Source organism: Tachysurus vachellii, chromosome 8 (genome assembly GCF_030014155.1).
Source record: "Tachysurus vachellii isolate PV-2020 chromosome 8, HZAU_Pvac_v1, whole genome shotgun sequence".
NCBI lineage: Eukaryota > Metazoa > Chordata > Actinopteri > Siluriformes > Bagridae > Tachysurus > Tachysurus vachellii.
The window spans coordinates 21,619,064-21,646,931 of record NC_083467.1 but is presented as its reverse complement, the minus strand read 5'-3'; the positions used below and the strand labels follow the sequence as shown (position 1 = coordinate 21,646,931).

General features: G+C 40.5%; 1 protein-coding gene across 1 annotated transcript; it reads left to right on the top strand.

Annotated features, from left to right (window-relative positions):
• The first annotated feature begins 96 nt into the window (after positions 1–96).
• Positions 97–26,328, top strand: ctdsp1 (CTD (carboxy-terminal domain, RNA polymerase II, polypeptide A) small phosphatase 1). The gene is made up of 7 exons (XM_060876906.1): positions 97–437; positions 15,612–15,766; positions 20,366–20,467; positions 22,231–22,287; positions 23,747–23,839; positions 25,651–25,836; positions 25,958–26,328. The coding sequence occupies exons 1-7, from the start codon at positions 365–367 to the stop codon at positions 26,084–26,086; spliced, it is 795 nt and encodes a 264-aa protein (XP_060732889.1). The 5' UTR covers positions 97–364; the 3' UTR covers positions 26,087–26,328.
• Positions 26,329–27,868: the final 1,540 nt, after the last annotated feature.

The following is a 27,868-nucleotide window of genomic DNA, read 5'->3' as shown; positions in this document are numbered from 1 at the left end:
TTTCTCTTTCTTTTTCACACGATATGTTAAAGACTGTATTATGTAAAAGATGGCCTTATGTATTCAGCGTTGCCCCTTTAAGAGCTCGGGCGCCTTGAAACCGACGAGTTCCATGTTTGTATCTTGAAATTGAGAGCAGAGCCGAACTCCATGTTGTAACAAAGTTGCCATTAAAGTATCGAAACTTTTTTTTTGATGTTCTTTGTTGTGGTCAAGAAAGAAAGGAACCGTCTCCAGCTGTGCGCGTGATGCATTTCCTGGAGTGCTGTTAGGATTTCTGGGACGCTTTAGCGTGGGGAATTTTGCTCAGTTGTGTGGTTAGAAGTTTAGAAAGTGCAGAAGTGCGGGATTTTTGCGGGGCTTCATGGACGTGCCGTCATCCATCATCACGCAAGTGAGTCGGGATGAAGAGCCGAGCGCTCCTCTGCGGGACAAAGGTGAGAAAATCAACAGGTCCTCAAACTTGGATTAAGTTTTCTGTTCGAAGTGTGTGTGTCCGGGCCGGAAAGCTCTCTCTGTGTGTGTGTGTGTGTGTGTGTGTGTGTGTGTGTGTGGGGACGTATCTGTACCACTTACACATACACATGCATATAAACATAATACATGGTGTTATAATCAAATATAGCTAAATAGATTTTATTTGTACAAATAAAGGTAAATATATAAGCTTAACAAGTTAGTAAACACACACACACGCCTACACACTCCACTTCTACATGTATACACTGTACTCATATCCCCATACTAGGTTCACTGTTTGGTCAAAACATGAAAAGCATGTGGACACCCGACCATCACATTCATTATTTTATTAATCAGCCCATTTCAGACTTGGTCTCCTTTCTGGAGTTAGAAGAAGCTCTAGTTTTCCAGGAAGGCTTTCTGCTGAGGTTTAAAGCGTGGCTGTGGCCTCAAGAGTATTGGTGATGTCAGGTTAATGATGGGAGGCCTGGTGTGCAGTCATTGTTCCAGTTCGTCCCAAAGGTGTTCAGTGGGGATGAGGTCAGGGCTTTGTGTAAGACACTCTGTTTCTTCATGGGATTTGGTTTATGCACAGGAACATTATGCAGGGAATTGTAATACTGTGGCATACACAGACATCCTGTTCGGTTATATGCTTTGGCATCAGTCTTGAGACTGGTGTAGATAGCTAGGTGGCCAAATCTTTGCATACACACACACACACACACACACACACACACACACTTCCAGTGAGCACCTTATTATCATCTGCTTATCCTTCAACGTAAAGAACATTGTTAAGCAGATATAATGTAATCGGTGGACTTTTCTCAACCCATCACTGAGAATGTTTCTGTAAAGCTTTTGGGCCTGATACACACACACACACACGCACACACACTGCTGTGCTGAGAATCTGGTGGATATCTGGTGGTTACTTTACATTGACAGTTAAGTAGATGGACCCGTTGGTCTTATATACTTTTATATGCATCTATGTAGACAATGCATGTATTCTATAAATAGGGGAAAAATGTTGCCTTGACTTTCTTTTTAGTGAGCCTGAGCCCAGTGTAGCCTCCGATTCCTGTTCTTGGTTGACGTGAGCAGAACCTGATGTGGTCTTCTGCTGTTCCTTCTCCCTCTATATGTAATATGTTGTGCTTTCTGAGATGCTATTCAGCTCACCACGGTTGTAAAGAGTGCTTATTTGAGTTACCCTGGTGTGTCGGTTAGCTCAAACCGAGTCTCCTTTGACCTCGCTCATAAACAGGGTATTTCTTCTGACATGCTGTTTTCTGGATTTATTTGATTTGATTCGTTTTCCTATTTCTTTATGTAAAGGCTAGGGATTGCTATGGAAGAAAACACCAGGAACTCTGAAATCCATCCCTTATGATATCCACGGCAGTGTCGCCGTTAAAGTCACCGCCATCCCATTTTTTTCCGCATTCTGATGTTTGATTTAAAAACATCCACGTCTCTGATTTCACTTTCCCTATTACCTGAAGGATGCAGCTGTTTGTTTGCAGTTCTACGTTCTGGCTCCAGCTTCATCTGGCTCTCCTTTTTAAAGCAACGTGATTCAATAAATAAGCAGGTTTAGTATGTGTTTCATAACACGGACTTATACGTAGCTGCATCGCTCCTCCAGGAGCCAGATCGATGCCTTTTGGCCTACTGTACAGTGTTCACAATGAGGTTTGGGTTTTGTTCACTTTTGGAGAAGTTGAGGTCTGATTTAAAGCATGAAGCATTGACATCCTATGAGATTTGCAGGAGGTGGTTTATGAGATGCTGTTTAGTTAATGAGCAACTTAGCAGGAAATATGCACATAACCAATAAAGCACAACATGGCTTGCTATCATGGGAGAGTATTCATCGTCAGGGTCGTGTGATGCAGCCGGACATAAGGGGAAGGCACGTCCTGAAGTCTTCTGAAGTCTTCTATTCCTCTTAAATCCAACTATAATATTTTACTGACGAATGATCCTTTAATTTGATTGTTATTGTAATGTTTAAGGTTGTGTAATGGCCATGAAGCCAATTTCATATTTTAAAACAAATAATGGTCGCGCTCTCTCTCTCTCTCTCTCTCTCTCTTTCTTTCTTTCTTTCTTTCTTGAAGTTATAAAGTGATGTGACGTGACCTACGGCTAAGTACGGTGACCCATACTCAGAATTCGTTCTCTGCATTTTAACCCATCCAAAGTGCACACACACAGCAGTGAAAACACACACACCATGAACACACACCCAGAGCAGTGGGCAGCCATTTATTCTGCGGTGACCGGGGAGCAGTTGGGGGGGGTTCGGTGCCTTGCTCAAGGGCACCTCAGTCGTGATAATGCCGGCCCGAGACTCGAACCCACAACCTTAGGGTTAGGAGACAAACTCTCTAACCATTAGGCCATGACTTCCCCATGACAGGAAAAGTAAAAATACTAATAAATGAAACGCAACAGCGTTTCTCTGACACTGGAGACTCCTTAGAGAAACGTTAAATAATAACTCAACAGCCTCTGACTAATTAATTTGAGTCGACATTTTGGTAAAAAAACAATTTTATATAACTGTCAGTTTTAGCTGTTGAGGTTTTTTAAGGTTTTATTTGGAACAGTTTGACTGAAAGGCTGAGGTGTTTGCCTTACCGTCATTGTTTATCTACATGTACATTTTTGTTCATTTTCTTTCAGAGTAATCCTGTATTCAATGTTTTTTTTTTTTTTAATGGCCTAAATTTGGTCTGGGAGTGGAACGTTCAGTGCAGCACTGTGTGGTCCAGAAGCTTTACTTCATTTGTTGTTTAGAGTATAAAGTTGGCTTGACTTAACACAATCTCCCCATTTAAAGCCTCATCTGTCTTAGTCATTTAATGCACAAAGTCCTTTCTGGAGGAAGGATCATGGGCCTTAACAGTGTGTCCTAAATCTGTGCTGCCCTTTAATTGTTTACTGCAGGTCAAAGGCTAGTCATCATGTGATGTACCGTCACTTTCTGCAGCTCGCTGGCTAAAATGACAGGAAGTCCCACGTGCAGAGTTTGTGGGGTAAAAAGGTTTCCCTGCATGTGCTCGATCGCATTGTCACTATTGTTGTCCTGTAAATGACCGAGGCTCTTCTTATCATCCTGTGCTTAGCGCTAGTATCTGTGAAGTAAACAGTGTGCTGGAATGTTCTAAAGTGCACAAAACACTTCTCTAGTAAATGGTTAACTCTTTCCTACTGTTTTCTGCTATGTTTGGACTAAGCTAGCGGAAGTATTGGTACAAAAATAATGTCTTCTTTGAGAAGGGTGATTTAGCTTTAAGAAAGATTTAGTAGCTTCAGACTGGTAACGCACGTCGTCATGTTTAGGCGTGACACCTTTTTGGATTAGGAATTTCTTTGCACTTGTTATGTACTTATTGCGTAATGCTCATTGGCCGACGGAAACCTCTGCTATTTGGCAGCAAAGTTCAACTCTTAGTGCTAGTGCTTCCCTAAATAAGCTAACCATGAATATGTAAGTGGGCTGTGATGCTTGCTGGACCGTTTTAATTCTTGGGAAGTCATTATAGTTCTAAATTTTTTGCAAACTTTGAATTTATTAAACGTTTAAGACAGAAACGATTATAACTACAGTGTATATATTTGACTATATTTACATGTATTATTCGCTGTGACTTATAAGTGACGACCTAATGCAACAGTTGATGTCAATAATCTAGTAGTAATCGACCTAATGCAACAGTTGATGTCAATAATCTTTTCATTTTATATATAATATATAATATATAATATATATATATATATATATATATATATATATATATATATATATATATATATATATATATATATAAAATGAAAAGATTATTGACATCAACTGTTGCATTAGGTCGTATTTAATGTATATGAGAGAGATTTTGTGTGTGTGTGTGTGTGCTGTCCAGAAGTAATATAATTGGAAGTTTTGTCCAATTTTATATACATATATAATTGGAAGTTTTGTCTGTTTGTTTGCTTTTACTGTTTTTCTTTTTCTCCTGGCTCCTCCTTCCTTAGCCCATTAATGCCCCTTTTCCACCAAAAAGACCCGGGTGCTGGTTCAGAGCTAGCGCTGGTGCTGGTTCAAAGTTGGTTCCACTGGCGATCCTTCTAAGAACCGGTTTGACTTTCCACCAGCTAGAGAGCCGTCACAGAGCCGAGTCTGACGTCACTGTATACTGTACGCGTCACGTTACACAGCAACGTTAGTGCAGCAGCGGCAAACACAAACACATCAACAATAGCGTATGTTGCTTTACTGTTAATGCTCATGGCTACATTAACACCCAAACGCGGTGAATCCAACGTGTACGTGCAGCTCCATGTAATCTGTATAAACGGAGGTAGTAATCGAGAAAGTACATAACGTTATTTTATCATTAACACAGAAAAACTTAGCCTTAGCATGTAGCTACATACTATCATGTGTGCTGATAATGCATCATATCGCGGTAAAGTAAAAATGTATTAAACATTAGTATACTTAAGGTACATTATCAAAGGTGCTAACAGTAGCCCCGCCCACAGTCCCTGACACAAGAGGTTCTTAAGTCTAGACCAGCAACGTTTTGGTGCTACTTAAGAACCACTTTTCCTGGTTCAGAGCCGGTGTCGAAAAAGAAAGAACTGGTTCTAAATTAGGCTCTGGCTCCGAACCAGCACTCAAACTGCCTCGGTGGAAAAGGGGCATGAGATCTGATGTAAATGGCTCAGATTTAAAACAGTTTCCAAAACTGCTACTACTATTATTAATTAATAATGATTACAGAATACAAATGAATAACAGATTGTTTGTGCTTCAAATGTTATTTAGAGGAGTTACTGCCTGTGTAAGGTTTCACATGTTCTCCCCGTGTCTGTATGGGTTTCATCCCAATTCCCAAAAACATTTCAATAGACTCACATTAATTTGCCAATAAATGTGAACGGAGTGTGTGAATGTGTGTGTGCATGGAGTCCTACAATATTGCATGGAGTCCTCCATATTCCCACCCTGTATTCCCAGGATAGGTTCAGGCTCCACCAAGATTCCTGTAAATTGACATTTCTAGCGTTTGGCAGTGTCTCTTATCCAGAGCGAATTGCATGTATCGCTTTTACACAACTGAGCAGTTGAGGGTTTGAGGTCTTGCTCATGGACCCAACAACGGCAGCTTTTGGTGGAACTGGGATTTGGACTCTCAACCTATCCGCAGTCCCACACCTTCACCACTAAGCTGCCACTGCCAAGTTGCCACATGTAGTACAACATGTACAAGTACAACAACATGTAGTTGTTTGGACAAGAAAATATATTCCTTTAAAATATATATTGAATTTTCTCTCCTTTTTAATGTTTGTGTAAAAGTTTAGCTCAAAACACAGAGCTCTGTTGACAAGCCTAAATTGTCTAACTATTATATACTTTTTATATAGCAGCTGGAATATTATACTGTTATTATACGTTTTTTTTTTCTCTATAATACCCACCAATAGACTGGATTAAAAATAAAAAGACACGTCTTCTGTTTGACCCATGCACTTCATCACGGTCTGACTGACCGTCTGATCTACGATGCGGTCCGGATAAGAGCATCTGGCAAATGAATAAATGTAAAATGTAAGTGTGGTCATTTATGCTATGTTATTTCTGTTGGCCTGTACTGCCGATATATTCTGTCGTTTTCCCCTTCGATATAAAAAGCTAGTCTAACGCACCCTTACTAAAACGTGGTAAATCTCGAAAGCGTTTCAGAGCAGCTGCTTGCAGTAGAGCGTACAGTAAGTACAGTCTGTTCTGGTGATGTATAGTGTTGCGTTTTGAGAGTGATGACCTGCATTGAGTCTCACGCTGCTTCGACTCCGTTCTATGGTGAACAGGATGGCTAAAAAACCTCTCAGCTTGTTTTTGTGACCATTTTTTGTTGTTTTTGCTAGCACACTAACTGACTCATTTCCTACTCCAAAGTCATTGTTTTCCCAGTGGAATTGTGACGGGCTTAAACTTTTTGCTCTTTCCTAATTTTCTTTTTTTTTTTTTTTGGTGCAAAAATATGTGTTTATATGGAATAGGTCTATCCATGGCAAGAAAAAGAGACCAGGCAGGCCCACGACGGCTTTGTTTCTTTTTTTAATCCTCTAAAAACTGATACCGGCGTCATTTTACAACAAATTTGTTATTTCCTTAGATGTGTTGATATAAGCGCTAATTTTCACCTCCAGCCTTTAGAACGCTAGGGCCATGTGACTCGGCTGCTGTGTCAGTATCTAACAGGAAACAGTATGTTTATTAGAGCTGTACATACCCAGTGGCACCATTTTACTATTCTGTACTTTTGCACAGTGACAGTTGCAGAACAACGTGCGTGTTAAAGGAGATTAAATAAAACATTTAGCCTCGGTACGTAGCGTATCAAACATAGGACGTTACTTTTCATTTATACCGATTTAAACCATTTCTCTCAGATTATTGAGAAGCTTTCCGCACGTTTGTGCCAGAAATCTGCTTAAATCTCAAATCTGCTCCAGATTTCACAGCGGATCTTTATTCATAGACATTTTACGTGTTTCCACAAGTCCTGAATCTGGAGCATTTTTACTCCAGATACTAGTACAATGGTTTTCCTGCTTTAACACATCTGAGACAACTCATGTTGTGTTTATCAAGGCCTTCATGAGGTGTGTTAGAGCAAGCAAAACACATGTTGCAGTGCGAAATGCTGGGAAAACATCAGATTATCAAGGACGGTCTAAATTGCAGTTTAAATTCCAATCTCGAATTACTTTCTGAATGAATTTTGACACAAAACCTGTAAGATTTCTGCAGCCTCCACAGAAACAGAGTGCCACTATTGCCCTGATTCACCATGACCGGTGAGCGCAGAGATTGTACTACACGATTTCACACACAAACCTTAATTACCGTAACTTTCCGGAAGGGAAAAAAGGGGAGAAACAACACTGGGAAAGCCGTGAGTGGATTTTAAAACGACTGAGAAATGCACTTGTAATGAGAAGAAACGAATATTTCTGTGGAATGAATGAACGCAGTGAGTGAATCCTGGCTGCACAAAACTGGCCAGTGACACGTTAATGTGTTTGTCAACCCTGATTTTTCATCCACATAAAGCTTATCAGTTCTTATCAACAGAAAAACAGAAAGGTTTCCACAGATATTGTTTAACTAGCTCTTAATATTGTTGGTTTCATTTTAACGTTTAATTCAAAAGGCAGACGAGGTGTCTTGCATAGTCTGCTAAGGACTCAATAAATACACGTTTTGTTTACTGCAAAGTGTGCCAAAGACCAACATATAACACCGTTGTTACTTAATTCATCATGCAGTTCTCATTTAAAGGTGGGGTGCACGTTGTTTGAGAAATGCTTCAGAAAACTGTCGGGCCGACAAACAAAACAAACGTGTAGCCAATGAGCAGAAAGGGGCGTGTCTTGTCAATATGTGGTGGAGAGAGTGTTCAGTGCTCATGTGTGACATTAGCAGAAAGCGACTGAAACATTGACATGGCGGATAAAAACGAAAAGCGAAAAAAGCTTACGATAAGGCAAGAAGTAGGACGTGTTAATATAGGATCAGCTTTCCAGCGCTGGAGAGAACTGAACGTCTTCCACGTGAAACGGAGCTAAACCTTTCACCGTACAACACACAGTACTACAAAAACACATTTGTATTACAATACTGTAGTATTACTCATTGAGTTCATTTATTAATAAAAATATCCCCTCGGCCAGCTGCCCCAGCAGGTTCCGCTATAATAGTTGCCTGGGTTACGTATGTATGTGTGGGGGAGGAGCTATCAATAAAGGGGTGACACCCATTTGGGTTAGGGGCGTGTTTGTTTAGGTGATTTCAAATGTCAACATTGGCTTTCAAACATCGTGCACCGCACCTTTAAGTTTGGTGTCTGAGGTCGACTTTTTCTAGCGGTGTTCTAGTTTAGACGGAAATACGGTATAATAAGTAAGGGGAACCGGCGTCACACAATAAGGACTTTTAAAAACCACAGCTTTGTGCAAGGCTCTAAACTATCAAATGCTCACCTATGCTTAGATGGGATTCAGGCTGATGCTCTAATGTGCGTGGAAGACGAATAAATGTAATAAAGAAAAACAGTAAAGATAGAGAGAAACTTGTTGACGAGTATTGGAATTGGACTTGGCAGAATCGGTCTTCGCTCATCTGTCAAGGGACAGTCGAACTTGATTTGTGTACAGAAATCTGGCCTAAAAAGTCTTATATAAGTGTTCGTTATAAGAACTGCTGCAGGGAACACCTGGCATTGCTAATGTTTATGTAACCTCCCCCTCAGCTTACCTTTTATTTAAAAAAAAAAAGGCCTACACCTTTCTGATGAAGGAAAAGAAAACTCTTACGCTGTTTCATACATGCATCAAAATACAAGGAATTTCTGTTCTTTGTTGTCATGCGATTGTCCCATCCCTTTTCTGGACATTTCGTAAACATATCTCTGTCCCCCAGAGTGCCTTTTTATCTCCAAGTAGCATCGCTCGCTCTCTGGCAAGCCCGCATGTCCGTACTTGCTGGCGTTGTGTTGCTAAGAATGTTTGGATATTTAGTGTTCTGCACGAATACTGCAGCACTTTCATAATGTGAATGGAGCGAAAATTTAGTAAATATATATATCACTTGATCTTTATATGCTGCCTACAAATCAGATCGGTCCCTCAAGCTGAAATTATACTAGTGAAAACTGACCGTGAAGAATGAATAGTTGTGCCATAATGACATTAGGGAGAAAGGACTGTTGACCGTTGATGGGAACAATTCAGTTTATTTCAATTTATACGTATAGCGATTTTAACAATAGACGACATCTCGAAGAGGCTTTACAGGAATGTAGAAACAGAGAAAAAAATGATGACGTTTAACACTGATCTCTACGATATTGTGATATTGTCACAGCACAGTTTTCGGAGATATCTGTAGTATCCCTTCAGTTTGTTTGCTGCTGCTAGCTTGGATTAGAAGTGCCTGCGCGCACACAGACGTATGTCCAGAAAAACAAAACAAGTGCAGTGTCGAAAAATTTGCGTCATCAGCTCTGGCTTCTGCCCTCGGACCACCCTCTCAGCTCTTGATGAAAAACCTGTGGAATTTCACGTTACATAACAGTGGGAAAAACACACGCTGAAAGAATCAGTGCCTTTTCCTGGCTGGCAGGATTGATTAGGCTTCACTCCAGCATTGACCATCCAGATCCGGCCACACAGCCACCCATATCTTTTAAGGACTCCGTTATGATCTCTTTTATGACCTGGGTTCTGAGCTGAATGACACTACAGTATATGTGTTGGCTACGTGGTCGTACTTGTGTTGTAAAATGGATGATCTAGTCTTGCTGGCTAATGATTACTGAGGCCAAGCTTTCAGTGTGACCTCTCAAAACTGTGTCAGGATATTTTCCTGCAGCATTCCAACATTGTGTCCAAACACCTAACCTTCATTCTGTTATTGAATAGTTATTAGTGGACTGACGAATGATCTGGCTGAGAATATTCTCGTCTCTGACTGACTGGCTCTCGCTTGCTTTAGTGGATGTGAGGACAGTGCCATCTGGGGACCATCAATGACAAAGTATTTAGTGTCCTTTTCCCCCCTCCAACCTATCGACTATTTATTTCAGTGTCCCTTGTTAATTCTAGGTAACTGATTGGTTTTATTTTGCTGCTACCTTTCTGTCAACGGACAAAATTAGCGAGAGTTGCAGAAAATGATTTTACTTACAATAAACAATTTCACACGCAAACGAATCCAAAACATAATCCGCATCCCAGAATCCAAAGTCAGGTAATAAGATGAAATTTATAATCCTGAATTTTGGACCAAAACCAGAAATGGAAACGAATCATGAAGGAAAAGCTTGGTATATCAGATGAGGTACAGAGCTGAACGAATATTTTGCGCAGTCTATGCATGTGGCGATTGAGTCCAGGTGTCTATCAAAAATCAGGTGAAATTGGCGTGTGAACTGGGAATTGAAGTCCATAGAGGCCATGTTTCATATAGCCAAGCGGTAACTTGACACACTCTAGCTACAGATGTTTAACAAATAGAATTCACCTGAACGGGGTTTGATGAGACTTAGCTTTGAATTAAAGCTATAATTTTAGCTTCATATAGTGACTGATTAAACCGAGTTTCAAAAAGTTAGTATGTATTACAGACAATAATGTGCAAGTGTGTGTAACGGATCAGTTATTGGTAATAAAATTAACATCCTGGGAATTATAATAATATAATATAACACTTGAAGAAATGTGATGATGATAATATCTAAATAAATAATATCTAAATAATAATTAATAGATTAATGTATACTTGTGCAGAATAACCCAGGTACTTTGTTGCAGTTCAGGTGTAATGGATTAAAATCTGGCTTTAATCTGGTTTAGGATATCATAGGGGACCCCATAGGGCCTTTATAGGGCCCTATAGGGCTTTTTTACACCTGGTCACTTCATGTGTTTTCTCTGATCTTATAGCTATCTGATTTGTTAAACCTGTTCCATTTACATTAGGCCACATAAATGCGTCTTGGCGAATCGGATATCAATCCGATCTTTCTACTCCCGCCCAAAATGCAATTATATTTTACCTCATTTCGGGGGTAATTGAAATGGAACACGCTTTGGTGTATAGGGTTTTCAGAATGCAATCAAAAAGAAGACGAAAAAACTCGTTACGACAGCATTTACTGTTTGCTGCATTTTTGCTGGCGGCAGCAGCGCATTTTAAGACCCAACGAGACACCTGGGTGAAAGATCACTTGCGAGTGACGTACTTCCATTTGGGAGGAGTATAGCGCTGACGTATGTGGCTTGAACGATCACATTCGTTTACACCTGTCCAGTTTCATCTGAAATGCGTCCCAGACCACCTCCTGAAGTGGTTTGAAAAAAATGTAAATCGCAGTTTCACAAAAATGTTATGATACAGATATCAATTTAATCATTTTTAACCAGGGATTAGGTTCAGAGTATTTAAGTGCTACATACAGTACGCTCTAATATTTAGGACCGTTTCAGGATGTCAGCTAGCGAGCTAATTAGCCTGAAACAGCAGCAGATTAGGACCAAATGTAGGAAAAAATGACATGCTGCCATTACAGGGATCACAGTTTAGTAATAATTCATGGTTTTTAGTATTTTTCAGGATGTCGGAATTCATGCTAAATTTAGGAGATGCTAAAAAGGAGAAAGCCTTTTTTTTTTTTTTTTTTTTTTTAGAAAAATGGGAATATTAGCATATTGGCTTACAACCTAGCAGTGAAAGATTCTATTCAAAATTAAAGGTCTCATTTCTCAAGGATTGTGTTTTTATATATAAAACAAAATCTATTTAAGAACATAATTATAGCTAACAAATGCAACTCCAAGTTGGAGAAATGTTAGCAAGCTTAGCAGTAGTATGTAATGATTTTTTGTTTTTGTTTTTGGCAGCTAACTGTAGCCATTTTTTTACAGGCTACACATACAGTTTAGCTAAACTAGCTTTCTTTATCCAGAAATGTACAAAGGCAAACCGAGCGATTTGAGCCATGTTCACGTCTTTGTGTTACATGTATGACTCATGTAGAGGAGGCTGTATTGCATTGCATTGTTTACATCTTGTAAACATCCACAAACCTGTCAACAAAAACAAATGCTACAGATTGTAGCTGCGCTAACTGACACTGCCGGGTTTTTGTGGGGGTTTTAGTGCGCGTGTTTGCCATTGTAGGTCATTTGTGCTATTTGCAACCTCTTTTGCACTGTACCTGCCTTTTTGTGTGTAATGCGATACAGTGGAGGCTGCACAAAGAGCAGGCGCTTACTTCATTTCCTGTTCCTATTTTGGTGTGGCCGGGCCCTGCCACACAGCACAAGATTATGGGCTGGCAAAATGGCTGCATTCCAGAGGCAGGGTTTGTAAGAGGGAGAGAGATGGTGAGCAAGAAGAGCTACAGGGGCCTTCAGAGGGTTTCTTTTGCACATAGAGTTCCAGTTGAGCTGCAAAACTCTGCTTAGGACATGCTCTCATTGTCCTCAGCTTCTTTTCTGGTCTTTGTGCTCTTATGGAGTGAACCGATCTAACCCGAGTTAGACGTGTCTCAGGGATTTTGTCTAGTGTTTATCGTACAGTATATACCAATTTATTGTACAGTGTTGTCATTTTCTTTTGATAATTACAAAAGAGGTACTGAAAAAGAAATAATTGTGTGAAATGTCAATAAATAATTATACAGTAATTGTGTACTTTTTCTTGCGATCAGTTTTAAATAGAATTCAAATTCAGGTTTTTAGTCAGTTTAGCCAAAATTCTGTTTTATAAAGTTGATGCCTTATTAAACCCTACATATTATTATTATTATTATTATTATTATTATTATTATTATTATTATTATCATTATTGTTGTTATTATTATTATTGTTGATATTATTGTTATTATTATTATTATGACAATTAAGCTTATTTTATGCATTAAAATATAAAAGGTGGGAAATTGAGTTTTTAAGATAAAACACACAGATGATGTGATCATTAACATAAACATAAGTCTATGTAATTTACTTCATTTGGGGGAACGTCATATGTAATTGTATAATAGTCCACGGCTGAAAGTATTTGTTATATGCCATCTTAAAATGCTGCAGCTGAACCCGTTACCCTGCTACCCCTCTTACTCCCAGCCGCTGGTGTGAAACGAGTTGTTAGATTGTAAAAGGGGATCACATATCATAGTCATTAGAGCAGCGGTTCACTGGACTCTAACCGCAATGGATTAGCAGGAGAGACACTTTTAAAAAAATGTCTCAGATCGTATAACTTTAAGTCTGTACTGTATACAGTTTATAATGTCTAGAGGCTCACAGCATCACACACATCCTCAAGCCAATGCAAAATTTGTCTAAACGTTTTTGTCTGTATTTTGGCTTGAGTTTATCCAAATGTCATTTTGTATGTGAATTTTTTTTTATTGTATTTATTTATTGTTTTTAGTTGTTATTATTATTATTTTTTTTAATGGGCACATCTCACCTGGCTTGGTATGGCATGTTGTGCAAACATACTCAATTAGATTTTACCAAGACAAACATTGAGCTAGGCTGAGTCAGACACACAACAAAGTTTTGTTTTGCGTCTCCGTTTATGGCCTGAACAGAGTGCGCTATATATATATGGAGAGTGCCATCACTGACTACTGTCAGCAGCTGCCTGTCTGTTGCTATTTAAAGCAGTGATATGTAACCTCAGAAGAGTCAACATAGAGCGGAGCATGATGTTTCTTCCCAAGGATCCATCTCAGGTCTCTTCCTTCACTCGTGTCTTAACGTTACTGTCCATTCATGGTGGCCAGGATTCCGATCAATACTGCCACGGTGTCCTACATCCTATAATAAGGTCTGCCAGGTTCTCGATGGGAGATGTATAGAGAGGCAGTAAAAGATCTTTCACGCTCGGAGATCTTGTGCACTTTTATGGAGACCAAAACACACCCCCTAAGATGAAAGTTGAATCAGGCCAAGGTTTACAGTGTGGGTCATGTCAGAGTACACACAGAGTGATAAATGAAATGCACGGTTCTATATTTAAAACCAATGTATACTGCCTTGTCAATCTGCTATCTTTGTATCATGTTGTTGTGGTGTAGCATTGTGCAGTTTTGCAAACGGTACCCCACTGAACTAGGTGCCTTATACAAACAAGCCTAGTTGAATTTTGACCGGCAGGCTAATCTTTCATGCTGACAGGACCTCTTCCATCTTGGTTGCAGTTGACAAGATTTTGTGTTGCCAAGGGCCAGCACTCGTCACCGTTCGCCTGCCTTACATGCTGTTCCATCGAGCCAAACATAGGTCGCTAATCGTAAGGATTCTCCGTAATGTCTCACTATTCACAGAACCCCTGTGTTCATTTGCTTAACTTGCTGACAAATATCCGACTAAATAGCAAATAACGCTGAGGTACGCAACACTATCATTATGTGAGCGACTAAGATGAAATATGTTATTGTGGGAACGTAGGTAGTGGAGGGAATACCGCCTGTGTTTAGGATCCTGTGGGTGTGGTGAACATATGTTTTTAATTAATGACTACAGTCTATGGCTTCATCCTTTTTATTCAGCCATTCAGCCAAATCTCACAGCAGCTCTTCACTATTTTGATAAAAAGAATGAGCTTAATAAGGGTATAATAGCTTGCTTTTAAGCCTTTGGTTGTTTTTTGTGGTAAAAATCTTTAGCATATATAGTTTGCTTTTGAACACGATGGTATGTGATTACATGGCTACACAATTACATCGTTGTTATTGTGACTAATACAAGAACAAGTTGCCTTTGTGGTTCATCTCTACAGCTGTAGAAATATGACTGCCGGCTTTTCTAACTACAACGAGGAAACTTTTTGTTGTTGTTGTTGTTTCTCTAAATTTAATTGTGTTGGATTTTTGCTTGCTGCGAGAATAGTTACGTGTTTTTGAATATGTATGCTCAAATAAAATTGTATTATTTTTTTTATTGTGATTATCTGGTAATGCTCCTTTTAAAATTAGTGACGTGACATACAGCGTGACAATTCATTCTCTGTGTTTAACCCATCCAAAGTGCACACACACAGCAGTGAATACACACACACGCCATGAACACACACCCGGAGCAGTGGGCAGCCATTTATGCTGAGGCGCCCGGGGAGCAGTCGGGGAGGGTTCGGTGCCTTGCTAAAGGGCATCTCTGTCGTGGTATTGCCGGCCCAAGACTCGAACCCACAACCTTAGGGTTAGCAGCCAAACTCTCTAACCATTAGGCCACGACTTCCCCTGATCGACTGATCCTTAGCCAAAGTATCAGTAGAAAGTTACAGTTCATTCAAAGAAATGTACTAAAGGATTTTGAATCGTGTTCCTGGTAACTTCTGATGTGGTCTTTTGAACTGGCAAAAAGAAAAAGTTTCAATCAATTCCAACAGATTTAGCGCAAGTGAATTTTATTTGAGGTTTTTTTAATTAAGGTTGCTTAATTAAAGGTTAAGGTTTAATTAAGGTTGCTTAATTTTTTTTGTTAATTAAGGTTGCTATTTTTGTTTTGTTTTGTTGTGTCTTTTACTTTGGGTTGTTTTTGTTCAGGTGCTCCAGTGCATGCGGCGTCGAACTCAAAGAAGCCCCGCAAGCGTGGCTTTTTCCACAGCCTCTTCTGCTGCATGTGTCATGACGAAACAGATCAGCTGCCCGTCAACAACAACGCACCACTTCTGGTGGAAGAGAATGGAACCATCTCAAAAGTAAGGCACGGTCAAAGATTTCTTAAAGGTTTTAATCAAAAGTGGCTTTCTTGCCCAGTCATTCAGTGATCTGCACTGAGGCTGTGAGGCGGCGTGTGCTCACGACGAGCAAGAGCCACACGATCAGAAATGTCCTTGGAGAAACCAAAGGCGACTAGCTTTTCTTGTTTACATTATAATTCTCAGTGACCGTAGATCAAATATCATGATGGCGTTCATCAAACATATTGGACCTGACTAAATCATTGTTGTTTCCATTGCCTAACCAAAGATTAAATCCAATTTACACCACTTAATCCATGCAGGTTAAATAGAATGAGTAAAATTTGCAAAGCAGCAGTAGAACGTAACCCATAAGCTGGTGTGTCTTGGCATAATACAAAGCTGTCCATGACTCAATCGAACCCCATTCTTGGAAAACAACATGCCAGTTAGCAGCTAGTATCTGATCATGTGGTCAAGACGCCGCTGGGTGTCTGTTTCAGATTTATGCCTTACTTCAGCTTTTTATAGTGATTTGATATTCTAGGAGTTATTTGTCACATCTCTGAAGCCCCCCAAAATAAATCTGTAGGTCTCCTGAAGGCGGGCTGAAGCACAGGCAGGACTTGGAGGTGTCGCTCTGATCCGCATGTCATGTCAACGTGTGCACTATCGCTGATGTCCCAGGCAGCCTGCAGGCTCAACAAACTCCCACGGGTTTCCTCTGCAGGCGGACGTAGCCGACCCGCGTCTGCCCTCTGGGCTCTGCACACTTCGCAGGGCAAGCGAACCTGTTGCAGAATGTCTGGAGTGTTTTATGTCTTCTGAGCTGTGCAGCTTATGCAGGGACAGCAAGTCACTTGCGGAGAGCAGTATCACCGAATACTCACAGCCGTCTGTCTTTTTTTCAAGAGGACGCACACTGACGCTAACATGCCAGCTGAACTCTGTTTTGACCCTTCAAAAGTCTTACAGCAAGACAGTCCTACAAAGGAGAGGAAGCCTTTGGAAATTGGGACGGAATCGAGCATGTTTTCTGCAGAACAGAAACCATCTGTTGGTTCTGCAGTGCACCAGACTGTTTCTGGATTAATGCAGACCGATGGAGATTGTATTAAAAACGGACAGCTCAGTGGAGAATTAACAGAGCAAGACGAACTGGATTGTTCTGAGAGCAGCAGTGTGTCTGAATTGGATTCGGAGCGCAGTGAGTCTTTTCCAATAAGCAGTGATTTTGTCCACTCGATTGAAGACAATGAATGCACTGAACTCAGCATGCAGTCAAACATCAGTGACCAAACTGTAACGGAAGAACACGAACCAGAGGAGTTTATTCTATTTCAGGCTATAGATACTAAAATCCAAGAGCTTGTTTTATCAGACCTTGAAAAGCTTTATGAGCATGAACCCGAATCTGAGCAACATTCAGAGGAGGACAGTAGCGACGAAGGTTCGGAAGAAATCTGCATCTCGGGTTTGTTTGAGCGATGCGGCGAACAAGATCCAAACGAACTGGACAAAGAACCATGCAGATACTTTGAACAATGTAAGATTAACATTGAAAACTTGCCCTGTGAATACCATACCACACATTTTGAATCCTCTGAAATGTGCCAGGCCTTTAAAGAAAGCATGCCAGCTGGATTCTCTGAGTCCCTTGAGCAGCAACCACCTGCTAGACAAATAGAAAACACACACGGCACCGAGTTAACTGCAGAAAACAGCCACGGATCCTGTTCAGACTTCTTTGACGGCTCGGTTCAAAGCCAGCAATCTGATGACTTTACTGAACAGACTTGGGAGCAGAATCAGAGCTTTGACTATTATACCGAACCAGATTCTAGCCAGCTGTCTTTAAACGAAAATGAAAGTATTAAGATGCTCGAACAATGCTCAAGTTGTGGACAATATTTTGAGAAATTTGAAATTCCTAAGCACCGCAAGCCCTTTGAGCCCGCTCACAATTCAGAAGACTCGCAACAAAGCGAATCTTTCGAAAACCCCCCGGAGTTGTGTGAAGCTATTGGAACGCAGTGCTTCGAGTTTCACACCTCCGAACTCGCTAGAGAAAACGGTCCTATAGAACACAACGCAAATGAGGTTAAAAAGCAGCCAGAGTGTGATATGATGTTTATCAGATCAATGGAAACCTTTGAGGCTCGATGGCTCTCGCAGTTTCTTGCCGTTGACTGTCACGTAAAGAATACCTTTGAAAGAGAGGAAGTTGAGGACCTCGATGTTGCAATCGGCAGGCCAAGTGACGAATCGCTCCTCTGTGACAGCGACGCTGTAATCGAACCGCCGGATACCTCCGGTGAGCCAAGGATACTTTGCGGAGAGTGCGAAATGAGAGAATATGCACAGTTAGATTGTGACGAGCCTTCTGAGCTGTTTGAACTTTGTGATGTTGAGGATGGAACCTTCGACTGTGAATATGATGAAAGCAAAGCCGGAGAGTCGGTTGTGAAAGCAGCATCAATAGATGAAGGCAGCGAAGAGGAATATGCTGACTGTATCGATAGCAAAAGCCAAAGCAGCGCTGAAACCGACGAGTCATTTACAAGTTTTATTGATGAGCCTGAAGAAAACTATCCTGTCCAAACCGATGATGGCGAAACTATACATGATCTTCCTGAGCAGGACGAATGTTCTACTAGAGACAGACACGAGGTCGCTGAAGACCTTGGTGATGCCCCTGATGATTATACACCTGATGAAGTAGAAGAACATGACAACACACAGCAGTCCTGCTCTGAGCCACAAGCTTTAGAAAAAGAAATGTATAAAACCTACGCAGAGGTACTTTGCTCTGGGCTTTACACAGAAACGGTACCAAAACCCTGCCTGGAACACACTGTGACTGTTGATGAGGATGATTATGGACCTGAATCTACTGATGAAGCTACCTCAGATGAAGTTGCGGAAGACCAAGACCCCGAAGTCTTCTTTGAAGACGAAAAGGATGTTGAAACGATCGTGCTTGATCCATCAGATGAACTTCCTACTGAGGATGAAACAGAGATTTACAACAGACGTGCCTCGGATCCTTGTTCTATTCAGAGCGCATGTCACGAACAAGGAATCTCCGCTCATGAAATGTATGCTGGTCATGACCGCGTTACAGAAAATGAGTTCATCGAGGTTTCCATGCCAGTAGAAAAGGAAGTTAAACATGATCTAGTTTCTGAGACATTTGATCCGGATCAAAATGAAAGTGCAAATAAAAACGAAGCGTACCTCTCCGACCCGAACGACGACGGCCTGATAAAAGAGGGAAACATGCCGGAATTTCTAGAGGAAGCCGAGGGAGTTCATGGACCCTGCTGTGGCGAGATAGAAGCATGCGAAGATGTAGACATGTTTGTATTTTCCTCTGAAGAGGTAGCTGATGTTAAAAAATGCATTGAGTTAAATGCAAGCGAAGATCCCCAGAATGGCACTCATGACTTGATGACTGTGCAAAGCGCCATCGAGCCGCAACCCGACGAAGATCCTCTCAAAGATCTAGAGCCACGTGGTTGTTGTAGTATATCGTTAGATCTATCAGAACCGACAGATTCTCCACCTCAAAGTAAGTGCAGCGAAAAATTGGACGCAATCATACATCAAGTCGTGCGAAGTACAACGGCAGAGCCCAGCGAGCCAGACGACTTTTTTAAGCTAGCCGACGAAACCTCTGAACAGACCGAAGGTTCCGAAGACAGCGAGGCCTCTGACGACGAGGATTACCCCGAGTACTGCGATTGTGAATTCTGTGTGCAGTCTATAGAGCAGGTACAGTGCTTCAGAGTCCCATGTGCTACTGTAAATGAGGTCACGCGTGCTGAGAGCAAATTGTTTGAAGCTGGCACTCTTTAGGATTTCATAGCATGAGCTGTAATTGTTTGATGTTGTAAATGCATGGGTTGGCGCTGCACGTGGTGTGACGAAAGCGTGCGGTTTTATGCGACGTCGAGCGGCTCAATATCTTTAAATGCAGGGTGAGCTTAGGTGAGCATGACAGTAACAAAACTTAAACATGGCAAGCAGTGGCAAAAATAAAAGAAGCCCCGCCCCGTTATTTGCGTGCCATGTGGCTTGTTATTTACGTCTGGAGAGTGAAAGATTTGATTTAGGGGCCTCTTCTTAGCACACTAATGCATTCTTTATGATATTTTTGAAGTGACTGTTTGGAGCTGGGTTTTCCGTAAACACGTACATTATATCCTCTATCCGGAAGACGAGACTGTGTTTCGGTCATAACGCCCTGTGATCTTTCAGAATCAGCTGGACTGTAGAAGTGTAATCGTACCCAAGCAGCACTCAGTCACACGATCTCGGCTGGAGAACGAAAGCAGTCCGAGAACTTCGTTATGTCGCCTCATAAGGGTCCCTCGCTTCCATAACCTGGCTTATTCACCCATAAAACCAGATAACTTTTTCCTGTTTATTGCTCAGACCTGCTGTATTATGTCTTTAGAACACCTAACATTTAACTTGAAAACGTTCCCGTTTAACAATTTTAACCTGTTGTCTTATTATTGGCTCGTACTTCATGCTCAGAATGCTCGTAAAGGGATTATTCCATAACGGGTTTTCTAACGAAACTTATAATCAGCCTCAACCATCTGTTCACAGGTGCCAGCTAAGCCGCTCCTTCCCCAGATCAAGTCTAAAGATGTAGGAAAGATTTGCGTAGTGATCGATCTGGATGAGACGCTAGTGCACAGTTCATTCAAGGTAAGTTTCAATGCTCTTCGCCTATAGTCGCTTTTTTCACCGTTAGCCCATGAGCTCATGTCAGTATGACACCGTTACAGCACGGTCGAGCGAGCATGTGCGTATAATGGTTACGGGATCGGATGCGGTGTCGGATAGCTCAACGTCAACGTTTATCAAAACGAACACCGTCATTAAATATCACAGGGCTAGGTAACAGATATGTCGGTACAAAATGTGATTTACTCTGTAGCTGGAAAACACGTGTATGTAAAGTGTTCTCGTCAATCATCACAACTTTTCCGCGAGTTTGACGGCCCGGAACATGCCGGGAAGCACGTATCAAAAAATCGCTAATGTCACAAGTACAGACGCGGTTCTGGTCATGCAACGTTCACGTGTTCGTTTTCCTTGCCACTCATTTACCAAGAGCAGGCTATAATGTATATGATTGAAGGTCAAAGTGTTACTTGATCAGTCGTAAATCTTTAAAGCATTATGAATCATCTTATTAAAAAATCATTGGAATCGGATTCATTATCACTGTCTCGTTAGTGTAACGTTTTTGCCCTTTAGTTTAACGCACAGACAGCATCATGCTACAGAACCGATTTTCTTTTCTTTTTCATTTTGTCCTCCTCTGCTCTGGATTTAAACGCAGCTCGAGCTACTTTAGTCAGATAGCAAAACATCCATTTGTTTCAGTTTCAACTCGGTAAAAACTTCGCAAAATCATTTGTGTATGTCCTAAATCTATGACCTATATATACACAAATTATTGCTTTCTATCTGGTGTTTTTATTTCTATGTATTTTATTTTTTATTTTTTTTTTTCGTTTTATTTCCTATTCTTCAGTTTGTTCTATCTTGGGAGTAGAGGGTTAAGTGGAAGAGATCCAGAAAGAGATCCAGCGCCTTATTTATTTATTTATTTATTTATTTATTATTCTTGTTGAGGTATATTACATTATCTCAGTGAGCAGGCATGTGAAGCTTTAATAAAAAACAGAGCGAAGCGTTCTGTTTCATGGTGTGGCGTTAAGGATGACGCTGTAGAATTGTCACTGACGGTTAGAAGTGTTCGCAATGCCACTTCCTTTACTCTAGGTCTCTCTCTTACCTCTGTGCTTGTTTTGCACTGGGATTGGCTCGGGCTGATGTTTAACCTGTTAGTCGTTGTTGAATTGTGGTTTGGCCGTTTTTTTGTTTTTCTTTTTTGGCGTGGGGGTGGAGGGTGGGGGGTGTTCACCTCGGATGCTGTTATGATTGACAGTCTAACTGTTAACCCACACTCTGAATGATGGTGGCCTACTACTAGCACAAACTCCTTAAAAACTGAACTATTTAACTGTTTAAGATGATTCAAAAGGCTTTATACATCTCTGTTGTTATGAGGATGTAGGATCCGTGGATTTCAGAATGACTGATGACTCAAGTTTCATAGCAGTATTCTCATGTGTAGCTAAATATAACACATACACACACACACACACACACACACACACATGAAAACTGCTTGCCTGAGCTTGTGCTACAAAAAAAAAAAAAACACTTGCAAACAGTGATTATAAGAAATTAGATATCAGTCTGTCGGTCTAATCCATCAAGCTGTCTTGCTAATCTATTTATTTGTCTCATCTATTTATCAGTCTATTCTCTTCTCATGTTTATTCCATTTTATTTCGTTTTATTTATTTTAATGAATGATTTATTTTCATGTAGTCTACCTGTCTCGATATTTGCTCAGTGAGCTAACAGGGCTGTGTTCTGTTTTTGCCTTTAAGCCGGTGAACAATGCTGATTTTATCATTCCGGTGGAAATTGATGGAGCTGTACACCAGGTGAGAATCTTGACATATCATTTGTTTATTTTTATTTTTTGCACCAGTTTCATTTCACCAGTTTTTTTTTTTTCCTCAGCAAATATCATAATTATAAAGTTCTAGCATAGAAATCTTAGATTTTAACATTCAGCTATAGTCTTATACACTCAATAAAGTCAGTAAACCTTTTAAAAAGTATAAATATATTAAATATATTTTGACTGGCAACTTCAGGGGCCTGTAAATTTATTTATTTATTTATTTATTTATTTATTTTTTTGCCAGAGAATTAAATCAGAGGTCTTTAGGATTGAATATAGTGTATCATTAAAATATCTTGAAGCGTCATAATACAATATTTTCCCAATAGATTTGTGCAACAAACAACGTTCATTTGAGATAATTGAGGTTTGGTTTCTACATGCACGAGCAATTTGATCATTCTGAGAATCCACAATCCTGGAACAATAAACTACGCCTTGTAAATGTTCACCAATCATTATGCCATGCAATAGAGCACTTTGTAATCGTATTATCATACCGTATGGACGTAGATAGATTCTAGGTAGTGGGTAGTAAAATCTCATTATTATGTATTTATGAGCTGCTTAGTGCAGCTACTTAATATGTATGAGTAGAATTAAAGGTAACGATGCTAAGCACAGCAGAAAAAAATACACTTAATGTATGAAGTGCACAAGTGCCTTTCCCTCCTATCCTTCAAGCATCAGATACAGTATGGTATTTAAGCGTGTCATGCCCTACAGTAGACGCCTCAAACCTGTGTTTTACTGTGTTATTGTAAGGTGTCTCGCACCAGTTTGCTACCTGACAGCTTCATGGCCATCTCAGCTGATGGCTGTGAGCAGCGGAGGGCTATTTCTGTGCCTGTGATGAAATAGCGCAAGCATTAATAACTACACCAGAACTCAGCACACTTTAATCTGTGTCCAGACTCATCCCTATACTTCCAGGTCCTAGCAGCGCGACACCCCCAAGGCCCCTTTTAAGGACGACTCCAGACCCGGTCTGGAAGACTCTTACCGGCTTTGGCCTGATTCAAGTAATCCAGGATAGGCTTGTGATGTCGGGAAAGCCTATTCAGGATCACTTGGTTCAGGAATAAGACCACCAGCTTCAAAAATAATTTTGGCTGACCCAGATGAAAATCGAACCATTTTACGAGAATTTATAAATGCGCATATCGTCTGACGGTGCTATAAAGCGGCTCTTGAACCAGTTTGTCTATTAGCTTATCTGTCATGTGTATTTACTGCGTTGCATTCCATGGTTTAGTGACTCCATTCAGTGCCAGCTGGTATTAGAGACTCATTTATTTATTTGCTTTATTTATAAAATTTTATGCTTGCTATAAAATTGCTTCGGTAACGGTCGCTTCTGTAAGGCAGTAATGTGTCCTACATGTTCTGTTTCTTCTTTATTACACGTTCATGTTCTGTTTCTGCTGTCATCCCAGGTGTATGTACTGAAGCGACCTCACGTTGATGAGTTCTTGAAGCGAATGGGCGAATTATTTGAGTGCGTGTTGTTCACTGCAAGCTTAGCCAAGGTAAGGGCTTTATTCTGAAAATCATGCTTATAATAGTGATTATAACACATTTCTTAACCCCCCTCCAGGCAAGTAAGAGTTCCAGTGTACAGACGCATGTTGTTTGCTCCGAAATCTGAATGAATCTAAACACTGATGAGGAGCTGACAAGATGTGACGGCAAATGTTGAGAAAGAAAAGCTCATTAACGCATTAAAACATTAATACACACTAAGCATGTATGGAGTGAATAGATGATCATGTAACTCGAGGCTGTGGCCCTTTTTACAGATGAGTTGTGCTATTTTATTTTTGCAATGTATATACATTTATTCAAGTCTGATACCACAGGCTCATTATTGTCTGCAGATATGTTTGAATTTCCTCCGGGATCAGTAAAGCATCCATCCATCCATCCATCCACCCATACCGCGTCCAGTTCTTGCGTCCAGTTCTTACATCCATCCATCCATCCATCTATCTATCCATCCACCCCATCCATCCATCTCTCCATTCACCTTCCCAAAACCTTACCCAATCCATCCATTCATCCATCTATTCATCCATACCGCATCCAGTTCTTACATCATCCATCTATCTTTTCATCCACCCGTACCACATCCAATCAATCCATCCCTCCATCCACCTTCCCAAACCTTACCCAATCCATCCATCCATCCATCCCTCCATCCACCTTCCCAAAACCTTACCCAGTCCATCCATCCATCCATCCATTCATCCATCTATCCATCCATACCGCTTCCAGTTCTTACATCCATCCATCTATCTTTCCATCCACCCGTACCACATCCAATCAATCCATCCCTCCATCCATCCATCCCTCCATCCACCTTCCCAAACCTTACCCAATCCATCCATCCCTCCATCCACCTTCCCAAAACCTTACCCAATCCATCCATCCATCCATTCATCCATCTATCCATCCATACCGCGTCCAGTTCTTACATCCATCCATCTATCTTTCCATCCACCCGTACCACATCCAATCAATCCATCCCTCCATCCATCCATCCATCCCTCCATCCACCTTCCCAAACCTTACCCAATCCATCCATCCATCCAGTGTCCAGTTCTTACATCCATCCATCCATCCCGTGTCCAGTTCTTACATCTATCCATCCATCCCGTGTCCAGTTCTTACATCTATCCATCCATCCATCCACCTTCCCAAACCTTACCCAATCCATCTATCCATCCATCCATTCATCCATCTATCCATCCATCTATCCATCCCTCCTTCCATGAGTTGACTTTGTAGTCACTTCAAGAATTGTAACTTTGCACTGCATATTAAATCATATCCAGTGTAGGTTGTCAGTCATCCATTCATTCTAATTAATCCACTTAGAAAAATAGTTCTATCATGTGATTCTCTTGCTAGGTCTCAAAAAGTTGCACATACTGTCATTAAATCACTCTAGTGTCAAATCATCATGCAACAAATTTCATTTAAAAATAGCTACAACTTTCAAAAAAAAAACAAACAAAAAAAAAAAAAGTTCTTCGGTTTGTCCCCATGTCTAAAAATTTGCAGTAGGTGAATTGGCTGTGCTAAAATGTCCCTGGGTGTAAATGTGAGTGGGAATAGTACCCTAACATAGACTCCTCCACCTGTGAAGTCTCCTGCCTGGCATCTTGTGTTACTCGGGTCAGCTTCAGGTCCAACGCAAACCTGATCGTGATAAAGTCGGTGAAGATGAAATGAACGAATGAAGATTCATTTAGCTGCTTCCTTTATTTTTCTGATTCTGAATCTACTTGACTGCCAGGTAACTGCAGACGAAAAACTGAAAGCCTTTCTATGTGTGCAGTACGCAGATCCCGTGTCAGACCTGCTGGATAAGTGGGGCGCCTTCCGCTGCCGTCTCTTTCGAGAATCCTGCGTTTTTCATCGTGGAAACTACGTCAAGGACCTGAGCCGACTGGGCAGAGACCTCAACAAAGTGATCATCGTGGATAACTCACCAGCATCATACATCTTCCACCCAGACAATGCTGTACGTCCCTGTACACCTATATACGCAATATACAGCTTATTTTCTTGCGTCTACGTATTTGTTCTCGTCACGGTTAGGCTTTCTTTAACACTACCCTATGTTTTTACCTCGCTGCATCCAGGTACCCGTAGCCTCTTGGTTTGACGACATGTCTGACACAGAGCTGCTGGATTTGATCCCGTTCTTTGAGGGACTGAGTAAAGTGGATGACGTGTACGCTGTGCTCAAACAGCAGAGGACTAGCAGCTAGCGTGATCGACGGAGCAGCTTTCACCACGGGGCCAGGGAGGCTGGCGGGGTTCGGAACGTCACCTCCCTGCTACATGGGATCTGTCGCCGGCTCACTCCTCATCACCTACCCAGAATTCCATTCGCAGGAGGTTTGACGGAGAAGCATAAAGTTGATGGAAACCTGATATGGCTAGAACAATGGAACTGTGAAGGACTGCTTTATCTCCCACATACACAAAAAAAAAATGTATCAATTTTTAACACTTGAATATGTGTTTTCTTCTTTTGTAGCTTTTTTTTTTTTTCACTTTAAAGGTAAGGTAGAGGGAAGCCCTGTTTAAACTAAATATCGCTGATTTTAGATCGAGGAATGTTTTTCTCTAAAACCATACAATAGCTTATTACATTTATTTTACTAAAGGACAGCGGCGACATTTTGGCAAGTAGCCTAATGTTTCAGAGGTTTTACATGCAGCATGTGCGTTTTAGAGCTGTTTGGAGCAGACGAGTGTTTCTAGCAGAGACTCGGAGAACCAGAATTTCTCCCCAGGCATTAATGGGAGCCAAGGGAACTTTAAGATTCATTCCAAATCAGGGTGGGGAATAAGGCCAACTGTGAGCTGTCACCATGCAGATGTGCATTACTAAATGAAAGCCATTTTATTGCACAACTTTGATGCATTAATCTTGTGTCCTAGTTGTTTGTGCGTGAGTTGTGAGATGCTTTTATAGACAGATACCTGTGTGTGTGTGTGTGTGTGTGTGTTTTTTTTTGTCTTCTGGTTAGATAAAAACAGGACATGTACATGTTTTACATGTGAGAGGATAATCTGCCAAACATGAAGCCAAACATTTAATCTTGCTTCTTCAACTACAAAAATGGTTACGTCATGTATTTAAAACTCCAAAAGACTCAGAACATTAGTGGTTTTTGTTTAAAGGTTTTGTTTTTACATATTCAAAGACCTGAAATCTCTCAGCTCCCTTGCTTGTTTTCGTGAAGAGGATATTCATACATCAGTACATTCTTTTACGGTAAATGCAGGTTTTTTTAAAAAAAAAAAAAAAAAAAAAAAAAAAAAGGAGTCAAGTGAAACATGAGTTTATTTGCCAGAATGTCAGTCCTGTACTTTTAAGGCATTATTTACCTCAAACATTGGGAATGCCAATCACATAACATGCTATGCTTTCTCTTTCCTTTCTCTCTCTCTCTCTCTCTCTCTCTCTCTCTCTCTCTCTCTCTCTCTCTCTCTCTCTCTCTCTCTCTATATATATATATATATATATATATATATATATATATATATATATATATATATATATATATATATATATAAAATGTGTACACACACACATATATATATATATATATATATATATATATATATATATATATATATATATATATATATAATTTTTTTTTTTTTTTTTTAAACCAGCCCAAATGAAAACGGTTATCTTATTATTTTCTTTGCCATGTTTTGACTTTTCAGTTGAAAACCAGAGAATATTGTACAATCATGTCCAGATTTCAGATTTTATGGATGTTTGAAAGGGAAGCAGGAAGTACACTTTCTATAACGAGGGCTCTGTTCTCAGGCTAGTGGATAAAGGCGCTAAACACAGAATGACAGGGAGCATGCCGTCATTTCCGTCACCGAGGCCAAGGAGTTGCCGAAGTCAGTCTTTTACAACCCAAGTGCTCTTCAACAAATCCAGTACAACAGTATGCCATTTGTGACTTTCTATTACTCTAAGAAAGTAAAGCATTCTTAAACACATCCTCATTGTTACTAGTGGA